Source organism: Syngnathus scovelli, chromosome 15 (assembly GCF_024217435.2).
Source record: "Syngnathus scovelli strain Florida chromosome 15, RoL_Ssco_1.2, whole genome shotgun sequence".
In the NCBI taxonomy this organism is placed as follows: domain Eukaryota; kingdom Metazoa; phylum Chordata; class Actinopteri; order Syngnathiformes; family Syngnathidae; genus Syngnathus; species Syngnathus scovelli.
In genome coordinates, this window is record NC_090861.1 from 436874 (window position 1) to 461031 (window position 24158).

The following is a 24158-nucleotide window of genomic DNA, read 5'->3' on the forward strand; positions in this document are numbered from 1 at the left end:
TGCTAATGCTAACACACACACATACACACACACACACACACACACACACACACAGAATATGTCACTACAATATTCACTTGTCTCTTGGGCAGCTTCTCATCTTTATAGAAACACACGCACACACACAGTGTGAGACTCCCAATGCTAATAAATATTTCAAAGGCGGAAAGTTTAGTAAACAAAGGTGCACGATTGTGTGTGTGTGCATGTTGTGTGTGTGTGTGTGTGTGTGCGTGTGCGCACAGATGAGGTGTCATATTTGCCTTCAGGATTCTTCTCTTCTTCCTGGTCGAAACTCGACGCGGTAGTTGTGCTGTTTGCGGCAAACAGATAGACACAATACACAAAATACACGACACGATGACCGCCAGAGTTTTGCGAGCCGAATGAACGAGGGGAAGGAATTGACCCGAAAAGCGCAACTCCATGTATCGGGTGCACATGCGATCGCTTCAATAGCGATACGCACCATGTTCATTTAGTGGCTAGTTTGCGATTGTGTGCCGGATACGGGTAAATGTCACATTTTTCTTTGGTGCTGGATGCGCTTCATTATTTGTAATCATGCTGCATAAAATTCCATGTAAAATTCCTGTGCTACAATATCCATGCATGATGGTGATTAGCTTCATCACATGAACTCATGTTATTTTTCTCACGTGCTACATCTTTTTTCGACTTGCATGCCACAAGGACACCAGATTCGGCGTGAAGCAACGTCAGCGCGCTCGCTCATTTCCCATTTTCAAGGTTTTTCCGCCTCTTGATGCTCATTGGACGAGCAAACGCGGAGTAAAGCGTCGGCGCGCCTCATAAATCTTTAAGCGAGCTTTGTTTTGCCCCGGCGAACGTAATTAATACATAATTAATATTTAAAGATCGACTCGTTTATCAAATTTAATTTAGGCGCTGCGACAGAAGCAAAACAAACAAAGGGAGGAAGCCTCGCTTGTTTTTGGGGGGGGGGGAAGAAGAAAGGACGGAAAAGCAAAGCAAGGAGGGCAAGCCTAATTAGCGCTAATGAGGCACAAATGAGGCGGCGACCTAATTAAGCGGCCAAGTCCCTCAGGTAAACATGGTACGTCTACCTGCTTGTGTTTTTCCAACTAAGACGTAACAGTCTGCTTGACAGTTGGCGCAGAATGGAGACAAGAGAGTCGACAATGATTAGCAATTTACTTTCATTGCATTTCATATTTTATTCATTTGTAGCATTTAGCTAAATGGGAAAAATGATGCAAATTTCAGGTGGCCATGCTCGGGCACTCAGGTCTTTTTTTTATATCCGTACGTATATTTTAAAATTGTACCCAATGTTGAGTACAAACGTTTGCTAAACTGTGAGTGGATACAAGTGCAAGTGTTTTGTGTTTATTTGTATTTCTTGAAGTGACCGCTTGACATTTATGAAGCGGGCCTCTCTCTCTGGTTGTCGCCCGGCCCCCAGCCCCCCTTCCTTCCTTCCTTCCCCCGGGGGAGCGCTGTTAAGTAGGACCACTTTACGCTGTCAATACATTCGATACCATGCTCGCAGCGGGAAAATGAGACGGCAGGACAACTGACTGAGGAAAGAAACATTTCGAAAGAAAATATTTAACGTACGTCCACGTTGACTTAACGTTTGACTTTGGAATGAGCCTTATCGATGAAGCTGTTCAAATACGTAAGACACTTTTTCCGAGATTTCTCTCGGTACTCTTCAAAACTCTTTTTCAAAATCTCGCTTCCGTTGACGTGCTTCATCGATAGATATTGGAAGATGGATGGACAGACTGCACGCACGCACGCACGCACAAACACACACACACACACACATACACACACACACACGCACGAGCAGAGTGATGAAAGCATCTCTGGGCTAATGGCTTCATTTCATTCCACTGCTCTCTTCCATGTTGAAGACAATTAGTCCGGAATGGCGTTGTTAATTTTTAATGACCAAGAAGAAAAGGTAGGACGAGAGTGAGGAAGCAGGAAACCAGCATCCAGGATGGAAAATTATGGATGGATGGATGGATGGATGGATGGATGGATGGATGGATGGATGGATGGATGGATGGATGGATGGATGGATGGATGGATGGATGGATGGATGGATGGATGGATGGATGGATGGATGGATGGATGGATGGATGGATGGATGGATGGATGGATGGATGGATGGATGGATGGATAGATAGATAGATAGATAGATAGATAGATAGATAGATAGATAGATAGATAGATAGATAGATAGATAGATAGATAGATAGATAGATAGATAGATAGATAGATAGATAGATAGATAGATAGATAGATAGATAGATAGATAGATAGATAGATAGATAGATAGATAGATAGATAGATAGATAGATAGATAGATCCCTCACCTGCAAACTGGTGACCAATCAATAGTTTTCCCCATCCAGCAAGCTTTCCATTCCACCTACCCATCAGCGTCCAATCAATCAATCCTCCTCTTTGTCATGGAGCCCATGAATAATTCAGACTTTTGATTGGCCGATGAGGATCAATTGGCCAATTAATGAGCCTCTTTCTTTTTTCTTTTTTTTTTGGTTGCTTTTGTTTCTGCTGTTCCAAACGAAGAACGTGCGAACGGCTCGGGTGATTGGCAGGCGCCGACCGCTCGTCACCTCGGGGCACGGCGGAGCGGCTGTCAATCATCCATCTGGCATGCAGTCTAATTGTGACTGGACGGCTGCACGGGTCAGACGGAAGGCTCGTAAATAAGAGCAACATCAGCGCACACACGCCAACCCTCTGGAGGAGGTCCGCTCCATTCTCTCATCTCGTTCAACTTCTTTGCAGTCCAACTTTTACACTTGTCTCGCAGAAAAGTTTGGATCCAGTTCAAATCATCGATCTTTTCAAAGTAATGGTAGAACAGTGACAGAGTACTGACTCTTCATGACCGTACCGAAGACGGTGACTTTGCTTTGAGTCTTCGTTTTCCCCGGCTACTTTATAGTATGTACCTGAGAATGGATATCTGTGCTCAGAAAGATTGAACCAAACCAATCAATCCGTCGTAAAGAAACAAACATTGAGATAACGCGCTTCCCTTTACAGCGGCCCAATGGAAATGCAAATTGCAAATCCGGGATTAAGAGTGGGGGGGGGGGGGGGGGGGGGGCGCAGGCGGCAACAGAGCACTGCTTGTCAGGTTAAGCTTCACCTGGAGCCAGCGGCACGATGAAGCAGCATATGGCACACGGGGCTCGGGATCAGCTATGCAAAGCGCTCCACGCTCTCCTGTTTCCCAGAGAACAGCTGTTGCTCTTGAACGCCACACGGCACACAAAACAACTATGCTGGTGGCCATATAAAAGACCTCGTCAGAAAAAGGAAAAAAAATAGATATATACGTATATACGGTACATAGTCTACATCTCTCTATACGCAGACAGACTATTTTTTGCCCTCCCTATTCAAGCAATAGCCTCAAAGAAGATAGATAAGCTACGAGACAAGGCGCTGTATGTTTTTGCGCCAGTTTCCCCAGTGGGACAAAATGAAGTGCAGCGGCGTAATGCACTTTATTGATATGTGCACATGTCAAAACAACAAATTAGCCAGCCTCCTGCCGTCTGCCCGAGATTTCATCCATACATCACCTTGCACTCATGGCAGCATTAATGCATTTTGTTGATATCAGCGACTCTTTGGCCATTAAGAGAATGTCGATACACGTATACGCGCATACGCACGTCCCAGCTAGAGATGCTGGCACGCTTAAAGACGCTGCTGCTTTTCATTAGCATTAGGCTAGCTCTGCATCTACTAACTGTACGTGTACAATTCACTCATCTGTTTGAACTCGTTCTCACTCGTTCAAACAGATGACGTCCTTTCGTGTGCCCAATTAGGCCGCAACAAATGATCACGTCCTACGTGTGCGGCGAGGCCGACGCTAAGCGGATCCGACGTGGACGGATGACCACGTGGTTGCCCCCCCCACCAGGGTGACCTGTTGACTGCAAGCTTGTGTAATGAACAGGAGCCATTCATTATACATCACACACACACACACACACACACACACACACACACACACAAACATCATTTATTCATCTGTCTGTAAACATGACTGAGATTTACAATGTGTGCGTGCGCGTACATGATGGAATATTTCCACATTTCCAGAGTTGGAACGTCAGGTCAAAGCGGCCATTTTTTTTCCGTTAGCAACGTTATCGTCCGTCTGTTGCTTCAATTGGCCGTTTTTCCAGTCAAACTCAATGCATAAAGTTCTTTTCTTGCTCTTATCAGGTATTGTTGGTCCAAACAAAAGCCAGCAAATCCAGGCTTTGTTTTTTCTGTGGCGTGTGCCGTCGCTCGCCATTGTCATCGGGCGGGATCGCCGGAGGGGAACGTATCGGGTTCGTCGGCGGGAGGTTTGAACATGTCGTGTTCCTTGTCCAATCAAATGTCGGCAGGTGCTTAAGTAAGCGTGTCCTTTCTCGTGTGATGATAAACGAGCGGCATCCTCCGCGTGGCAGCGGCCGTGATGGATCATTCCAAAGGGCGCGCCGTGGCTAATTATCCCGGCCGTGGCCGGGCCCTCTCGTGTCAACACCCCTAATAGCCTGATGGAGAGTTGCGTTGGGGTCACGCGTGTGCGAGCGGTCGGTCGGTCGGTCGATGAGGAAATGGCGGGGCCATTGCCAATAGATGGGCTGACTAATTTGCAGTTGAATGGGAAGAGACCAAATCAAGCGATACTATCAATAAATGCTTGGTGTTTTGAATCCATCTTAGCGCAGCGCCGTGAATGAAGTCAGACGGTGGCGCCTCCGTGGACTGTTGTCCCCGCCCGCCGATCGGGACATTGGCGTGGCGGGCGCCAAACGGGCTTGGCGTCAAGTCAAGATGGATGGGGACGTGTTGGCCTTCTTGTTCAATGCTTGCTCCGCATTACCTGGATCACAGAGCACACGCTCCCTCTGGGCCGCCGCGCCGCGCTACGCCGCGCCGCGCACACACATTTCCATCCGCATTGCCACGGCATTGCGACATCTAATCAATAGACAACACTCACTTTGTCCTTCATTCTTACGTTTTTCATCTCCACTTAGTATTGATGGCAAACACGTGCGCGGGGGCCACAGTACAATGGCATACAAAACGATAGCATGTAATCATATGATCTCATGTGGAATATTTACAAAGATAAGATCAAGATACTAAGAACAGATGAAACTGCTGTTCAGCAAGACACATTGGTAAAGGTCTGGGCTGGTTTGTTTGTTTGTTTCTTTCTTTCTTTCTTTCTCTGCAGTGAAGTGTCAGAGCACTGCTACGCCGGTTGCCGCCTCGTTGTGTCAGGCGACTCCATCGACGCCTCCGGCGGGCACCAACGGCGCGGCCGCCGCGCCGCGTCTCCGGCCTCGTCCAGTCGGCCCGAGGCTGACACCCTTCAACCTACTTTTTTTCCCCCGACCGCTTCGCCGTCATCAACTCTGAACTTTGGAGGCCTGAGCTGGTCGTGAGTGAAAGCAGTGTCACTTTAATATTTCATCTTTTTTGCCCCTTTAATGGACCACGCTGATGACTGACACATACATACATAGCACCACATGAAACTTTAAACAACGCAAGCACGCGCCCACACACACGCGTACACACAAAAAGCAAATCATTTCAGAGTAGAATGTCAAAAAAAAAGTATGTTTAAAAAAACTTTGAACATAATTGAAGTAAGGCATTTTTCAGACCAAGAGGGTTCACTTCCTGTCCTGTCCTGTCCTGGCCTGTCCTGTTTTGTTTTTTTGTTAGCTGAAATAGCAGCCAGGTCGATGCTAAGAGGCCAAGCTTCAAGAGGGAATTTTGGTAGCTGCACGCTGACTTATCACTGCACGGGGGGGGGGCCCTCGGAGGTGCAGTAAAATTCAACCCCTGAGCCGGCGGTCCGGAGGAAGCGGCCTTAATGGTCTAATGGCGCTCTAATGGCAGTCGGTGAGCCTTGGCCGACCGGCCGACCGACCGGCCGGCCGGTCGGCAATTACGACAGGAAAGAGAGCAAAAAACCAGCGTTTTGCTGGCACTCATGAACGTCAATGATTAGGAAAAACAACCCCACAAGCTCGGACGTCCAAGACGCTTTACGGGGCCCGACGTGAGCGGGACCCTCCCTCACTCACACTTTTTTTACAAACAAAGCGGCACATCTTGTGATAGCAACCTCACCTTTGATTCTACTTGAAGTAGGCGTGACGCGGTTAAAGGAACAGCAGTTGTGAATTGCGAGCCAGCAGTCGGCGTCAGCTGCCGTTTGGTTGGCGGAAAAGCTTTTGACACTTGCGTTGACTTTCATTACAGCTCCGGATGCAATTTTAATGAAGCCTTTTCATAAAGCTTCATACTAATCAACGGAGAGGCAAAAGCAGAAAGTCTGCCGGCGCCTGCCTGCCTGCCTGCGTGGCTGCCTGCCTGCCTGCCTGCCTGCGTGGTTGCCTGCCTGCCTGCCTGCCTGCCCGCGTGGCTGCCTGCCTGCCTGCCTGCCTGCCTGCCCGCCTGCTTGGAAATTGCACATTCGCTGCATTTGACTTGAAAAGGGGGTGCGCCGTGGGACTGTGGCGGATGCACCCAAATGGCCTCCAGGGGGTGGGTGCACCAAATTCAAAGCAAAGTCGTTCATGATGGAGGTAGCAAGCCCTTTGTTAATTTGTGAGCTGATGTTTTGATTAGAAAGCTTGTTGAGCTCATTAGCACGTGCGTGAGCGTGTGTGCATTTCTATGCAAATGCTGGCGTCTTAATTATGAAGGCAGAGAGTTTGCTGTCCCAGGAGCATCTTCATTAAAAGAACATCAGGTGCTAATTAGCCCAGACTTACATGTCCCTCATATCAACTCGTCTCTCTCTTGGCTTGCAGCAGTAGCACTTTCTGCAAGGTCTGTCCTTTGGCGCCCCCTGGTGGTGAATTGAAGTATTCTTGAATTCTTTCTTCGTCTCTGCTACGTCTGGGACCCCCAACTGCGACTTCGCCGTTTGGAAACAATCATTTGCTAAGGGGCAGCAAAATCCCAATTTAGAATTGCGCACCTTCGGCGTAGTACCGTCTTGTGCCACAACATGCTGAGTAGCACTGTGTGCATGTGGAAGAAGACACGCAACGCAATTGCTCTCTCCCTCTGTCTGTGTTCAAGTAGCAATTGTTTGAAAGTAAAGACTCAGTCAAAGACCATCAAATATGGTGTGAAGACAATAAGGTGAAAGTAATATGAAGTGAAAAGTAAGATATCATTTTATGTGATGCCGGTATGGTATGATATGATATGATATGATATGATATGATATGATATGATACGATACGATATATGATATGATACATTGAGACAAAATATGTTACGTAAACATACAAAGGACACACACGCACCAGACCGAGCGCACGCCCCCAGACAGCCAAACTGAAGTGAGACAAGGCGGCCGGGTGCTTCTCAATGTCCCCCCTGAGGTGACAGGGATTAAGCCGGCCGGCCGGCCGTCCGTCCGGCCGACCGGGGTCTCTCTGGAGGGGTCATTAGGGCGGCTATGATTAGCTCTGATCCGCAAATGCACACACTCACACAAACACACGCATTGATCTTTCCTGGTTGGCTCACATGTGCTTAGCATAGGACCTTGAAGGCGGTAATGTGACACCTCATCAGCACTTCAACCAGAGTGCGTGCAGGCGTGTGCGTGTGTTTCAGATCAAGTCTGCTGCTTGGAAGAACCAACTGATCAATGTTCTTCTCTTTTTGTCCACTAGAGGTCAGTGCGAACCTCGGAAATGTAGTGCATGTACCTGAAAACCAGCTGGAATCCGCATCTTAAGAGTTCTGGTTGGTGTGAAAAGTTCTGCTTTTGGAGTAAGGATTGGTGTTGAGCTGATGTCAATTAAGATGTAGACATTTCACCTTTCGGGGTTGGTGTGACCGTTTCAGCTCGGCGTTAGAGTTCGGATGAAGAGTTGGACCCAAGTTGTAGTAAGATCTCCAAAATAAAGAACGATTTGTTATATAGTCATTGCAATACACGAGCTTGATATTTGGGTGTGTCCTGGTTCACGTGTTGGACAAAGTTTGAGTGTGATGGAGTTCCGCACTCTCTCAGGCTTGAGTGTTTGAACACTCGTCCATTCATCATGTTCTCATACAGTAAGTGTCACAATGGTGCCGGTCAAAGGTTGCGCTATAGCCAGTCTTTTTTTGTGTGTGTGTGGCAGTAATCTTAAAGTAAACACCACCATACAGGCCACCACAAAGCTGCTGTCATTGCAGCTATATGACTCAAAAGTACGTATCCATCCGCCTGTTGCAGGGGGACGTTGAAGCCGATGGAAAGCTGGAGGAAGAGCCTGCCTGGCCGGTCGGCTAGCTGCCAGATTTGGCAAGGGGTACAATGTACAGACATTTACTGTAGTCCTTTGAGTAAGAAGAAGAAATAGTAAAGGTAACTGCAAATGACGATACCCTTGTACTTGGTTGCTCCTCCCTAGCAATGTTGTAGGCTGCCAAGAAAATTGTGTCTCATCCAGAGCTATAATTAATATACTTAACGGCCTGAGTTGTGTTTGCTGTAGTAACCGTGTTTTGTTTTCCGCCAAGACGAATCTTTTGTTCTCGGCTCCTCAAACAAATGTCAGCGGTGCAGATTGTGTAAAACGCCGCTTTGTGCGTGTGCAGGCTTTTGCAGGCACATTGTCAAGTGTGACTCAGCACACCTACGGATTCACAAGTAAAACGAAGGACGTCACGGATGTCGTTGGCGGACGTCAAACTCCGTGTCAAATGTCTTCCTGAAACGATATTTTTAAAAATGGTTTGTTGCACACAAACATTTCAAAACACGGTCTCCGGTCCACGGTCTTGGATTCGTGGTCCCTGATCCATAGTTGAGCGTGTCTATCTTGTCCTCTTTTGTACCTTTATCCACCTTGAACTTGAAAGAACAAGGTGATAAAACCACAAATGGATGTTGAGCCAGCCGTACAGCTTCATCTGCCCCGCGGCCATCACGCTGGAAGTCCTCTACTGTTGGACTCCCCCGCCGTCTGAGCCTGGAATGTTGCATTTGACGCAACAGTCAAGGAAGTCAAGTCATTTTGCGTTTGTTCAGACACGTCCAAATCATCATCCGGTCGTGGGTCGGTCAGCCTTGAATGTGGAGCAACTTTTATTGCGTGCGTGCGCTGTTGTAAAATGGGACCGTCGGATCAAATACTCCATCGAGGAAGTCCGAGTCAGACTTATCCATCTGACAAGCGATTATAAAGCAATGAGCGTCGGCATCAGTTTCACCAGTCACCGTGAAATGGGCTGGACCAGTCAATGGTGATCAGACATCTCACCCCATTAGGTTTGAAGCAGCCACATTTTTGTATTGGGACTCCGTCGCGGCCGACTTGGATTTTGCCGTGTGTTGGTTGCAAACGGCGTTAGCTCGTTTATAATTCACGGCGGCTAATTCATCATCACACGACAGCGAGCGAGGCGGACGTAACGGGCCTGCCGACGCGACGGCAAGTATTATGTGTCGCTAGCCTGGGAGCGCGTGTGCCAAGACGGCCGGCGTTGAGGCCAACGAGATGCGCGCGCGCGTACGTACGTATCTATCATATCGCGTTCCACTGGATGCCGCATCGGTTTACTATTGTTAACACGCCAAGTGTAAGGTGGTGTTAGGTGACACACGAGCTGATGCTGATGCTGGTCGGTCGATCACACGGCGCATTGGGAATCTCCCTGGGAATGTTGTCAACTCCAATTTCGTGCCAGGCTCGCTCTTTTTTTGATGGGCTTTGGGCCCCACCAATTCTGCCTAGCAACAAGACATTGCCGACTTGCTAAAAACGGCCTTTTTGTTCTTGAACAAACTACGACGTGAGAAACGTTGCATCCGTAGGAACTGTTCAAAGGATACGAGCGTTACGATGTTTACGTTTTCCCCGTTTGACACGGAAACAATGAATCATGAGCGTCCGTCCCCCGTGGTGACATGGTAGGGCAAGAGATTTCCATCTTTGGAGGAACGTTTGGCCGACCTGTTGCTGAGTTCCCGTGTTTTCAAGGTGGCGTCATCTCAGAAGGGATTCCAGGGACTTCCTTGCGCCCAAATATGGTCACGGCTGGTGATGGTGAAATATAGCAGCTTCTTGGCTTGCTGTCATGTCACACGCAACCAATTGTGCATTTTTCACCTTGACTTCCTTCACCATAATTGACATAATTAGCAGGAATTTTTCCTTCCATTTGACAATTGTTTCTTCTCTCACAATCTGCGTGTTGTGCAATGTACCGGCGACATATACAGCCCTGACGCGGAGTCATAAAGTGTATTCCTTTTCCTACTGATAAGACAATTGTGCCTCCTCTCATGTTAATGATTTCTTAAAACTTCTCAAGTTCCACTCTTGCAAATGTCGCAGAAGTCAGTCGACTGTAGCTGCCTGCTACGTATTTTGTGCAATTGACCAATCGTTTGATTTTGTTATCTGAAATTTGCAAGAATCGATTATTTATTTGAATGAGTCATTCTTTTGGGCGCTGGGGACTTTACGTAAAGCCATGAACAGGCAAGGCTGTAAAACGTCTGACGGCCGGCGGCTATAAAATCATAACGACGGTGATCTGAGGCTGCGTCACATCTGAGTTGCTACAAGAATTTGGAGTCATTTGTTTTGGTGACAGGAAGTTGGAAGGGGCAGGACAGAAGAATGACTTTGCAACAAATCTAATACATATCTCTGAAGTAAGTAGGAAGGGGCAGGACAGAAGAATGACTTTGCAACAAATCTAATACATATCTCTGAAGTAAGTAGGAAGGGGCAGGACAGAAGATTCAAGAGTTTTTTATTCGCCATGTTTGAGCGTGCCAATTTGACTTCGGTAAATCACAGCCTCTGTTCAACATTTAGGTGACTAACAACAACACTCAGGAAGAATGGCTTTGCAACAAATCTCATATCTGTGAAGTCGGATGATGTTCCACCGTCAGCTGAATATCAATACATAACATTTTGATTTGAGATACGTATATGCAGTCTATACAGCGTATGCTAACGAGATACAAATGCAGTCTACACGGCGTATGCTAACGAGATACAGAACGTGATTTATATGAAACAAATGTGATTGATGAAAATGAATAGAGTTGATCATATACAGGTGTTGGTTGACCGTGTCACTTCTTCACTGTTCTCCTGGTTTATTTGGACCCTCTTGACATTTTTTCGTCTTGAACTTGACAAAGCGGCACCAAAGTGGATCAATGCCTCAGCCGTGGCGTGGCGTGGCCTTAAAGGAAGGCAAACAGGAGGCGTCATTCCTGAGAACAATCGCAAACTGTTCGCCGTTTCCGCCCTCGGTCAATACGAGGCCGGCCGGGCAACCAATTGCGCCGCTTGTCTTCAACACACCCACTGACACGCCGCATATGTCATGTTATTTAATACTGTGATTTACAACTGGGCAGTAGCATTTGTAACATAATAGTAACATTTTAGTCATCTATTTTTTCATTTCAAATGTCTACGCGGATGACCACGGGCTTTATCCACGGACAGTAGCTCGGCTTCACGTTGGTAGCATAATATTTGGCTAATGCGCAAACGACAGCGTGCCGTCATTTTAGCTTTCGTGTTGCCAACCCCGGAGCTTCATCCAAGGATAGTAACTTGGGCTCCCGTTAGCATTTCGGCTAACCAGCTTGACCAACCTACTGTCATTGCGCTCGCTAGAATCTACCAAAACTATCTGGAAAATGAATAAATGTTTGCTCATTCGCCAAACTGCTAACACAATGGTGTTGCCTGGTTACTATTTGTGTCCCCAAACTCAATAAAGGGCGTTAGCCTGCCCATGTGTTTTGATGGATCCCCATTAAGAAAAGGTCGCCATTAGGGAGGAATCAGACTATTCCGGTTCTAATCTCATGGCTCTTTTGATGTTGCCGCTTAGATGGAGACAGAAGAAATGTGTATTTAGTCCCTTTTTGCCTGGAAATCTTGACACCGTTCAGACCTGCAGGAAAAACTTAATTGGGCAACGCTAGTTTTTAGCCACAAATGTTGACTCGGATCCATCGTCTTGTTTCTTGCTGACGTAAATCCACTGAACTTCTTTTTTCATTCTAAACCATTGTGCAATTATGTCATTTGGCAGCAATTAAATGAAAATGAAAAGGGCAAAGGGAACCTCCCAGTGTTATTACTGTTAAAGACTTCAAGAGCAGTGTAGATTTTTTTTCCCACGTGATCTTTACATGCCAAGCAGAGTGCGAACGAGAAAGGCAACCTTCCTTATTTTTCTTATTCAATGTATAACTTTTGTCAAAAAGCGACTCTATATTTCTTTATTCTGCATTGAACACCGTTATTTTGTAGTAAAGCAACATAAGTAATATACACATGCAAGTAACGTGCTGTTTCTTTCACTGTGCAGACTCAAGGAATGAGAAAAGTGAAAATATGATTTATTCGTGTTGATGACATGAGGCTTGCACCTCGCTTCCTGCTCACGCTCAGGTGTGTCCCGCCCTCCTCGCAGCCGATTGGCCAGCGAGCCCCGTGCCCTCATCTGATTGGTAGTTGGAATCTCTACTTGAGCTCAGGTAAAAGATCACACAGGTAAGAAGAGCGCGGAAGACTTTGCTGGACTTACTGTGTCGCTTCTTTCAGCTGCGGTAAATATAACCCACCCCCCCAAAAACAATACATGTGTTTTTAAAACAAGAATTTCACCTTAAGTGAACCTTTTGAAATGGCAGCGAGTGTAGGGCCGGTCATGAATACGCCGCAGGGGAGCGACGAGCGGGTGGTTTTCACGCAGCTAAAGCCGGTGAGGATGTCGGGAGCAGCGGACGGTGCCGAGGACTCATCCGTGTTTGAAGACGTTAAGCCCGGGGTGAGAGTCTCCGCCGACCCGTCGATGTGAAGCGGAGCGGAGCTCCTCTCCTCGCTCAGTGTGTGTGTGTGTGTGTGTGTGTGTGCGTGTGTGTGTGTGCGTGTGCGTGTGAGTGTTTACTCTTGTCACACACGCGCGCTCACCTGCGCGGGTTAAAGTCCTGCTTGACGTCTTCTAAAGATAATATATAGGTGTTGGAAAGAGACAAAAAGCGGACGTTTAAAGAGAGCCGAACTCCCGCATGTATTCATTCTCATGGAACATCGTGCGTTCGTCATGCGATGTCATGATTGGCGGCGAGTTGAATTAGCCAGGCAGGAATGATGTGGAGATCCCGTCCGCCCGCCCGCCCGCCGGTCAGGCCGCCCGCCGGTCCGGCTGCACCGCACCGCGCCGCGCCGCGCCTGAAAGTTGGTGGCCAGTAGCTTGCAAATAGTGCAGGCAGGGCTAAGCTTCTGCTGCAAGAAACCTTTTGACGGCAACTGCGCTAATTGAACTTAAGACACTCAGTGGCGGAAAAAGACCTTGTTGCTTGTCGCCAAAATGCAATTTGGCATCAAAAGACATGACAAGATGAGATGTTGTCAAACGTGTAGATGAGAACTGTGGTTAAAAGACGTTTCATTGGCATCAAACAGGCAGAGCTGCAAAGTCAAAGGTCATTGTTGTTGATTGTCATTAGACGTGACGATGCAAATTGAATTGTTTTCAAAATGCGCCAATTGTGGTAGAAGACGTTGATTGTCACAAAAATACGTCAGTGTTGTAAAAAGAAAATTGTTGTAATATTTGTTAAAGATGCATAGAGCTGCATATCTTTGCTAAAAGACATCAGTCCTTATTATCATACATTTTTTTACAAGAAAATCATACATTTGTGGTTTAATTGTTCTGTTCAAAAGTAGAATTTGCACAGCGGATCATTTTAAAAGCTCCTGTGGGGCCATTCCATGACCCACTTACCTCACCACTTAAACTGTAAATGCTAACTGTAAACCTGCTCAGTTTTTTTTTTTTTTGGTGCTATCTCCATTTGATCTTTTCCAGACCTTTTTTTTTCTTCTCATTTCTATTCCTTTTTTTTGTGGTTTGAAGTGAGCGTCTAGTCAGTGTCGTGACAGCAGTATGTGGTCCGACCTGTCTGAGCAGGGCCCGCATCTCCATAAGCCGCCTCGAGGCACCGCCGTCAAAGGCCCACCGCCATGAGAAAGTCAAGTGTGCGCGTGTGTGTGTGTGTGGATGTGGAGGGGGGGGGGGTCATACAGGTTTACCTGTTATGTGCTTGCTTTTGTTCGGCCGCATGGTTCTTATATTTGCGTCTCCGAGTGAACTCTGATCTTTTCGACGGGAGATTTTCAGCGTGCCTTCCTCGCTTTTTTGAATGTAGTCCCGTACATTTGTTTGTTTGTCTTTGACGTTGAAGTAAAACACGAGCTATTGCGTGACGACCTCAGAAAGGGCTCTTGTGTTTTTACACAGCGCCACATTGCACGAGCCTAATGTTGCTTTGATGAAGATGTCCCTTCACGGCATGAACGTCTTTGGTGTCCTGCCAGCCATAACCGCAGAATGAGTAACCCATATGAAAGCACTCACGGGATTCTTTAGCCCTTCTATCAGCGGCCGTAAGACGACGGCGCCGGTTACACAGTAACCTGACGGTCACGCCTAATGATCCCCTGCAGATCAATATTCGGATACGGCGTAACTATGTTGGGAGGGGAAACGTTTCTTTCGGGGGTATTCTCATTGCGCCGCTCTTTCTTCTTCCTCGACAACACGCGAGGAGTATTTGCATGTACGCAAAGCAGCCATGCAGAAATCCGTCACACTCTGGCGGCATCCTTGGAAAGGATTGTGGCCATTGTTCTTGCTTAGTCTTTGGCTGATAAAAGATTGAGATCTCCAAGTGACCATCAAGGGTGCGAGGGAAAAAAATCCAAGCAATTCAGTTGATCTAGATTTGTCGCTCAAGAGTTTCATGGTGAGTCGGCGAATATTTCTCGTCGCCGATTAGCATGTTTAGCTACCTGCGGGTAATGGCTCTCACGTTTAGCGCAGTGTGGTTATGCTAACATTCTTTTGTGTTTGACTACTTTGCTAGGGTTAGGGCTGAAGCTAATGGCTAAGCGTCGAGCGTCTCATATTCTTAGCATGTTCGCCTAACACATTTTGGAAGGTGGCTCCCTCTCAAGAGCTCATCAAATATGACCAAATCGCACAATTCTGTGCTAGTGTACAAATCATTTCAAATATAATTCAAATCTATTCATCCAAAGCTCACAAATGACCTTTTTGTTGGTTTTTTTTTGATGGATGCTTTTGCCACTTGCATTTCAGATTTGAACGCCAATACTACAAGAAAGTGAAACTCGCTTGTTTTTTCCAACACGACTTATCGCTTGCTCCATCAGGAAGTCTTAAAACTAAGAACCGAGTCAATGTTTTCGATGTTAGCAAAGCAGTTTCCTGGTAGTAGCTTGAGTCATGTTCATTTTGGAGTGAAATCAGAATGCGAGGAAGCGATGGAGAATAATAGTAATTCAAAACAAGCCTTGTTATCGCTCACTGCGTCATAAAATATCAGCGCAGTCTCAAAGGTTTTGATGCTGATATAAAGTTGGGATCAGCCATTGAACAAGACCAGACAAGACACGGTTTTAATGAAAGAAATAAAAGGTGTTTTCCTCTGTTTGAATAGCTCGTAATCCGGAGTCGCTGGCGTAAGAAGCAAAACATGAATCCTGTAACGCGCATGTCAGCTAGACAGACACCAAATGAAAAATCCTCTCCACACGGGTGTGTCGTCGGTGGAAGCCAACGGACTCAGACAAGCCAAAAACAAAGGCCGGAGGGAGGGAGGGAGGGAGGGAGAGAGGGAGAGGGAGGCATGCAAGCCATGCAGTGAAACGTAAAAATAGACACAAAGAAGAAGGTCTGAGAAAATTGACAAATAAAAACAAAAGACTCCCCCCCCCCCCCCCCTAAAAAATCACCTTTGGAATGAAGATGAGCCATTTACCAGGAAGCTAATCTGACTAAGACATCGCAAGAAACATTTTCTCACTCTCATGATGCTTGAAAAATGTCTGCTTACTCATATCTTGCATCTGATATCCATTCATAGTAGACATAACCTGCTGAGCTAACACCGTTTGAAACAATGGACTGCCAACAAACAGATGGAAAAATGCTTTGATGGTCGCGTTAGTGCTAACACACAGATGATTAGCATGTTTAGCTAACGTTTATGGCACAACAGTTTCAACGTAGATCGACCGGTTAATCGAGAGCTTTGCCTTTAGGCTCAGCTCCTTCTTGACCGCACCGCACCGCACCGGTACAAAGTCTGCATCACAGCAGATGCTGCACAGTTAAGAATGTTTTGGACAAACACAGTACAGGACAAGCGCAAGAAATCCAAAGCCTTCTCGCTCAGGTTTGAACAATGTCTCCAGGCATCAACAGTCAGTCGGTTGGTTAATAATTGGAGAAGGCGCTTGACTGATCCCGCTATGAATCCTGGCGTCCGATGATAACAAAACAGTAAGAGTCTCTTATCAGCTCCCTTTTTGACTTTATTGGACGAGAAGGGGGAGTTTCCGTACTTCCGGCCCATCTCACAGTTGATCCTTAGCTCACCCGCCGCAACTTTGTTCAGATCAAGGCTTGGCGCTTTATAAGGCGGGATCCTTGCTGCGATTGTTCTCCATTCAAATCACTGACGGAGTGAGTGGTCATGATTTTGTAGCCTCAGGCTTCCACTTAGCCACCTGGTCCACGGATTTCTCCTTCTTATTGTCGGCGGCGCCTTGTTCTTGCAGGTCCAGTTGGAGATGGACAAATACCTCCCGCAGATCACCAGCACGCTCTTGAGTCCCGCCATCGACCTGAGCGACAAGAAGTACCGGCGGGAGAGCGCCTCGGTGGTGGACGAGTACTTCTCCGAGGACAAGCCCGGCGGCGCTCCCTACAGCCTCAACATCAACGTCATCCTCCCCAGCTCTTCTCACCTGCGCACGGGTCTCTACCGCCACAACTCCAAGAGCCTGGCAACGATGCAGATCAAGACAGAGCCCGGACTGGAGGTGCCCTGCTCCTCCGCCGCCGGCACCCAGGCCCTGCCGGACTTCACTTCGGTGTTCAACGTGCCGCCCGTGGTCAACGGTGTTTTTATCAAGCCGGACCTGAACACCGGAGGCGTCGCCCTTTCCGGCGGGTCCCAGCAGCAGCAGCAGCAGCAACAGCAGCAGCAGCAGCAGCAGCAGCAGCAGCAGCAGCAGCAGAGTTTGGACACGGAGCTTCACATAGGACCCCCGGCCCCCCAGCCGCAGGTTTACCACATGCCTGTCAACAGCACAGCAGACCTCACCATGACTCTGTCCCACTCCGCGCCCTCGGCGTCCGGTTGTCGGACCATGCTCAACCTGTGCAACGCCGGCGGCTACGTGTTGGCTGAGCACCAGCTGGGGGCCCACCACGGTTATTACCAGGCATCCAGCCAGCAACACGCGGGCCCCCACAGCCTGCCACCCTCGCCCCCAAACTCGCAGCCGGGCAGCCCCGAGGCTCAGGCCGAGCTGCTGAGCTTGGCCAGCCAGCCGCCACCTCCGTACCAACAGCATCTGGTGGCTGGGACAAAAGTCACGGGGTTGTCTCATCACGCCATGCTGATGACGCACGGCCAGGGTGTCCTCACGGGACCCAAATACAACCGGCGGAACAACCCGGAGCTGGAGAAGAGGAGGATTCACTTCTGCGACTATCCAGGTCTTTAACCAGTTCCAAGCTAACCTTTGAAAGCTAGTTAGCGCACTCTGTGTCGCCAATCCCGCTTTTTCACGGAAATTCGAACCGTGGAGGTTTATCAGCGTTATTTAGAAAATGCTCGAGATAGCAAATGAGCGACTTTCCTTGCATCTACACATCGAGTGAAGTACCCATGAAACAACCGAAAGCGTTTACCGGCTATTATTGGAAAGTCATTTTCATTTACCCAATAAAATGTTCATTTTTCTTAAGACAGCAGCTCGCCCGTTCACCTCTGCTAAGTACCTTTTTCCTCCTTGGCACAGATTTCAAGCACAACGTGTTCCTTTCACACGGCGTACCCTTTTGAAACGCTCATATGCAAATTTTTCATCCAAGGTGCCAATTACTTTTGTTGTCGTTTCACCAAGATGCTCAACTTGTTTTTCCTTTTTTTTTTTTTTCCCCCTCTACCATCAGCTTGACTCACATTATGATTTTTGTTGTTTTCATTTTGCAGGCTGCACAAAAGTTTACACAAAGAGCTCACATCTGAAGGCACACCAGAGGACGCACACGGGTAAGAATAAAAATGAATACATCCAAACTACAGCTAATAAGGCTGTAAGCAAGTGTGCTAATATCCCCGAGTAACAGCAAAAGAACTCACTTTTTCTCTCGCCGTGTTACATGTCCAAACCTGCCCGGCAAGAAAGAAAAAGCAGAAAGGGGGCGTGGATGGGAGGAAAGGGAAATGTGGAATAGCCAAGGCCAAAACCAGTTACTCCTGCTTTTTTAGACCTTTTCAGAACAAGATTGAGGGGCATAGTTGTCGTCGCTATATGCATTCGAATGCAAGGCCGGTTTCGATATGACACCCTTGTAAGGTGACTCCACCCTGATTTCTTTTTTTTTCGTGTTAGTTTTTTTTGGTAAGATGGCGATACACTCAAAAGCGTGACACTGAAAGAGTGTAAATGTCATAAATAGATAACACAAACGGGTCCCGTGGGAAAGTTGGCGCAGTGAGAAAGTTAAACACAAAAACGAAAACGGAGCCGGGTGTAACAATGCTAGCCGTCTGAATCATGAGCTGTACCTACAAAGCAGTTCCACAATCTAGCAATGTAGTTCACATTTAGATCTTTAGCTATGTATTGAAAAGCCATCTCTTGGAAGATAGCTCGATAGAATAGCTGCTCGCCAGCTCAGCCAAAGGGCCCGAGTGTGGTCAGAGCGTCTCATTAGCAGGTTTCACTTGCAAAATTGAACTTGTCCCGTCTTGTTTTGTTCCGTTCGGTCGATGGCGATGACTCACGAGTCAAGTATGTGGAACGGCAAGGTCTTTACGGCTAAATGGAGCAAGAGAAGAAACTCGAACGCTGTCGTCGATGTTTGTGCTGCGCTATTTTCAACGGTGGTTTCTATGGCGGTACAGTGAGGCATGTGGCCAAAGCGGCTTTCCACGTTCTGTGTTCAAATCGGTTGTCACGCAGTCCAAAAAACAGGCATGACTAAATCGGCCATATCCTTCAGGGTGCTACCCGCTTCGATTGTCAAAAGATCGAATGCGAGCATGCCCAAAGATTGAAGTCCAGGGTGTTACGCAGGATCAATGAAGACTTTCGTAGTTTGCTAGTCTGGCCCAGAGTCCAGAGGATCTGGGTTGGAAATCCCCGCTGGGGTCTTTAGCCCAAGCTGAGCAATGTACTTGTCTTGTTGTTTTCGTGAAGGTGATTCGAAATCTCGATGGACTTTGTGGCAGTAAAGCAAGTCATTCACAAATGTGTTATCGTAACAATTGGCCCCTCCCACATATGTGTACGGGGTGGGGTGGGGCAACCTTGAGCGTGAACTTGTGTGTCCGGACCGGACCCTCACCCATACCCCTCCGCACACACTCAACCAGCCCTCTTTCCAAACACTAGGTGAGCTGATAAAGACTTTTATGGGCGTCCTGGAACGCCTTTTAAGTGTTTATTCCTTGCCTGAGTAAAAGCATGTGCAGGGAGTTGTAAAATGTTACTAGCGTGATACAAGACTTACTTATAGAGGAATGAAAGAGCCCAGATGGAGCGCAAACTGGATGACATCATGGCGTTGCACTTTTTCAATCCTCCCATTGGAAGAGAAACGTCAAAGGACACAAAAAGCCTTTTGTGTGCATGAGCGAGCGAGTGATGGATGCACTTTTGCCGTGTTTTGTTTTGTGGTGTTTGACGGGACCGTTTGGAAGGCGCTTCTATGCGCAGACATGCTACATTAGCGTGTTTGTGCTTGAGTGTTTCAGGTTTCTAATTTGCCAGCTGCACAAACAGTTGAGCGCTCAATGCTTATCAATGACACTTTTGAGTGCTACTTCTACGTACACGGTGAAGTTGGATGATGACAAAAGAATTCGGGTCATTCGCTTGGCATAGGCGAATTTTGGTCGGGCGCACAATTCTTAGAAACGATCAGTGTGATTTGAATGTATTGGCTACAGCTTACTTCATGTGGCATTTCTTTGATTGTATTTTTTGGGACAAGTCATGCTAGTTTTTCATCTCTGGACATCTAAATCATACACTAATGACCTCCTCAAAGACAGCTGAGCTTTTCCCTAAGCTTGTTCTGAAAACGACACCAGCCGAGAGCGTTTATCCAGCTCGAGTCGGATTTCAGCCGCCAATTTACGGAGGATCATAATCTATGTCAAGCGAGCGTGCGTGCGCACGCACACACACACACCTGCGGGGCTCTTTGACCGTGCAAACATTGTACTCGATTGTATCGTATAGTTCCGATAGGAGCCTGGAGAATTTTGGGGGGGAAACGTTTGTAAATCGACGCTCGTGCCAGTTCATTGTGGTCACCTGCTGCCTGCCCTTTGGACTCGTCCCGTCGCCGTTAACGACTTGCCCATGTCACGATTGATTGATTGATTGATTGATTGGTCAATAGTTGGCCGCTAATCTAATCGGTGTCGGTAATGAGCGCTTGATGACCCAAACGGCCAAAAAGACTCGCTGATAGGAGGATTAGCTTGTAGGTAGGCTTCTCGGCCAAGGAAAACCCACTTTGACCCAATGAACCCACAATAGATCGCACTTTGGAAAGTTAGCTAGTTTGCTAGCTTATTTTGCCACAAATATTGATTGGTATGAATTGGATAAAATTAGATTTGGTGAAGCTGGCAAGTTTGCTGGTTGATATTTAGATACACTAGTTTAGTTGTTTTGGTTATTTTTTTCAATTAGCATGTTTGCTGGTAATGGTAGAAACTGACTAGATGTGTGGAGCAATTTTGCGAGCTGTGGATTTCATCAAGTGTTTTGATCGTGTTCATATTACAGGAAGTTGTTTCAGCTCATCTGCTGTTTATTGATGGCATTTAGTGAGCTTAGCATGTGTGCTTGCTCCTTTTACAACTACTATTTGGATCAACTGTGACATCCTGAAAAGTCAGGCTCTTTGCTCACTGCTCCAAAGTAGAAAAGCTTGACTAACTGAATTAATATCTCATTTTCTTATCTTCTTTTCAGTTGATATGTTTTCTCTCTTCCTGCTTTGTAATCTTTTGTGTTTCTCCTGGTATGTTTGCATAGGAGCCCATTCAACGTCTTTTCTTTTCTTTTCTTTTCTTTTTCTCAACTCCGTCCGTCTCAGTCAGTCAGTTGATGATTAGCTGGCACTTTGGCACCTGCACATTTCAAATGTCAAACGTTTGGGTGTGGTTCATTAAACGTCTGGCTGGATCGAGCTCATCAGCTTTCACCTTTTCAAGTTTTCCCCCCTTATTATTACTAAGGGAACAAACATATTCATTTGCTGGTCTTCAAATGTGGACTTTGCCTGGGCGTAGTCATTTTTTGCCACTATTTTTCATACTGCCAGCCAAAACGTCTTTGCATTGCACATTGATGCCATATATGTAGTTTGTTTTTGCTGCTTGTGTCAGTTTTTTTTGACTGAGCCGTCGTCATGTTGTGGTTGTCAGGCGAGAAGCCGTACCGCTGCACGTGGGCCAACTGCGACTGGCGCTTCGCCCGTTCTGACGAGCTGACCCGACACTACCGCAAGCACACGGGCGCCAAACCCTTCAAATGCGTGGCCTGCAGCCGCTGCTTCTCACGTTCGGACCACCTGGCCCTGCACATGAAGCGCCACCAGAACTGAGAACGCCTCAACCAGAGGCGGCGCAATTCGCTGCAGGAAGTGCGGACAAATCGGAAAAAAAGTCACGGTTTTTCTTCTCTCGGTTTCCTAATCACAAAACATCTTTTGCAAAATCTGGTCAAACAAAAAAACGTGCAGAGCAGAGCGCAAACATCTCTGACTTGCACAATTAACTTCAATTGTAAAACAAAAGCCTTTGCCTGATCTGCTCTGCCAAGAAGTTTGCTTTCTTTGCCTTTTGTGTACATTGTAAAGTCATTTTCAAGTTACCTTTTGTGGCAGTTTTTTTTATATTCCATCTCAGCTAATTCTCTTTGACAAATTCCCAAACTTTCTGTGGGACAGGTGGATGCCCCGCCCCTGCTCTCGTGTAAATAATGTTTCTATAGCTATTGTGCATATGCAAAGAAATAATTGCCCCCCCCCCCCCCCCCTATTTTGTTTATACGACTTTAAACTTATCTTAAGTGTGTAAAAAGAAAAATGAAACAAAACTAGACTTAGTCATGGACTGGTTTTGCCTGTTTTGGAGGTCACAGGGCTCAGCCATTGGCTGCTGTTTGTTCCGTTGCTTCCATGGCAACCAATGTATTTAATCAAATATTTCTGGTGCCATTTTTTTGTCCAGTCATTTAAAAAAAATATTTTTCCAAATATATTTTGTAGGCCTCCATCATCGACACACGAGAGCACTGCAATAAAATTGTCTTATTTCAATGCTAAAATGACTTTTTCATGCTTTTGTAAGGATTCGAGTTCTCTGACCGCAATGTGTACATAAATGACAAAAAGTGTCTTGAATTATTCATTTCTTTTTGTAAATATTTTTGGGGTTTTTACGACTTTGCATCAGGATTGAATCGGAATGTTTGTCAAAAAAGGCTTTTGCCGTTGTGGAGTTGTTGTTGTTTTTTTTAGTTAAAACAAATTGCAATGAGATAATAAAAAAATGTCAACGTGTGACTTGCCTTTTGCTCATTTGGGTCAAAACCAGTGTCAAAAAGAGCACATTTTTAAAACAACTTAAAAGATGTCATTTAAATGTAATTTGATCGAATTTGTTTGCATTGAAGAAAGATCGCTATACAAGCTTTGAGTATAAACCATTTGTTTCCTTTTTTTTGGTTTTTTGTTTGTTTTTCCAAAGCGGCCAAAGGCACGAAGAAGAACATTTGTGACACCAACGAAGAAGAAGGGGCGCACCTGCTTCGCCTGTTTTCGGCGCCAATCAGCATCACAAGTACAAGTTGACTTTCTAAAACGCCATGAAGCGTCGCCTCAGAACAACGCTAAGAAAAAGATGAAATATTGTGTGAAGGAGGTCTCAGCACATGAAGACGAGTTAACGGACGGGCGTGTTTGACGACCTCGGTGCTCAGCCGACAGGCCGACAGACAGCCAGCCAGACAGACAGCCAGCCAGCCAGCCAGCCAGCAGCTCGTCCGGTGAGTCCAACCACGAACGACACAGGCCAGTCAGCCTGACAAAGTGTGAGGCGGCAACTCAAATACAATTAAGCAGCTAACTAATGTTGACATATTGTGACAGACCCATTGTCAACTCACTGCTAGTAGTCTTTTGCTCATCTGAACTGCCTTACGAAATTGCTCGATCTGTGTTAGCCCATTGTTGAGCTACACAGCAGGTGAGTCAGTCCATCGTGTCAAGTGATTTTCATGAGGTTTAAAGAAAAGAAAGCTCTATGGGAGCGAAGAATTGTAAATGAGTTTGGTTAACACTCGTTCAACCCCTTTGCTTTATTTTCATAGAAAAGTCCATTGAAAAAGTGCAAAGTTGATAGAAAGCATCCAGAATAAATAAGAAATTCTTTTTGTCAATACAAAATGTGGTTTTAGTTGGAAAGTGACAGCGAGGTTTCTTTTGGGGCCATGTCAAATTGAAATGCTATCCACACAGAAGAGAAAGCGTCAATACATATTTCGTTGAATGTCTTTAAGATTGGGAAATCGGTGAAAGTTAAACACGTCGTTCCTTAGCTGATGACACAACAAATGATGAGAATCGTCATCGTGAGAATAGTCCTGAAAATATGAAGCAAAAACACACAGACAGGGTGGAGTCGCTCAGAAATAATTGGAATGTTCGAGCGAGATTTACCTGGTCGTCGTGGTCACGCGAGGACAACGCCCTCCTCGTTTCTTGCCATATTCTGTTGTTGTAATGTGCTCAGCATGTTTGTGCAAAGGAGGCTAGCTCGCTTTTGTATTGCGCTCGTGCATCAAGACATGCGCTTAACCTGCATTACGTATGAGGTGAAACAAACAAATGCATCGTTTTTCTCAAAGCTTTGAATATTTAGTCTCCGCCGTTTTTGAAAAACATTACAGGGCAAGCAAGTAAAT

The 24158-nt window shown here is 46.5% G+C and overlaps 2 protein-coding genes across 5 annotated transcripts in view; both read left to right on the top strand.

Annotated features, from left to right (window-relative positions):
• The first annotated feature begins 8305 nt into the window (after positions 1-8305).
• On the top strand, positions 8306-22758 carry klf5l (Kruppel like factor 5 like). 4 transcript variants are annotated; one of them, XM_068653163.1, is made up of 5 exons: positions 8306-8374; positions 12510-12888; positions 16713-17658; positions 18158-18217; positions 21617-22758. In XM_068653163.1, exons 2-5 carry the CDS (start codon positions 12745-12747, stop codon positions 21793-21795), a joined length of 1329 nt encoding a protein of 442 aa, XP_068509264.1. In that variant the 5' UTR covers positions 8306-8374; positions 12510-12744; the 3' UTR covers positions 21796-22758. The 4 variants fall into 4 exon arrangements, with proteins under 4 accessions (XP_068509264.1, XP_068509266.1, XP_068509265.1 ...); XM_068653164.1 differs by lacking the exon at positions 8306-8374 and having other exon boundaries at positions 11500-12667; positions 12752-12888; XM_068653165.1 differs by lacking the exon at positions 8306-8374 and having other exon boundaries at positions 8623-12667.
• Positions 22759-22910: 152 nt separating this feature from the next.
• The window catches only part of rbm41 (RNA binding motif protein 41), a 28918-nt gene continuing 27670 nt past the window's right edge, over positions 22911-24158 (top strand). The window contains exon 1 of the mRNA XM_049742498.2: positions 22911-23240. The gene's annotated coding sequence lies outside the window, so the exon portion shown is untranslated. The remainder of the gene's footprint in view (positions 23241-24158) is intronic.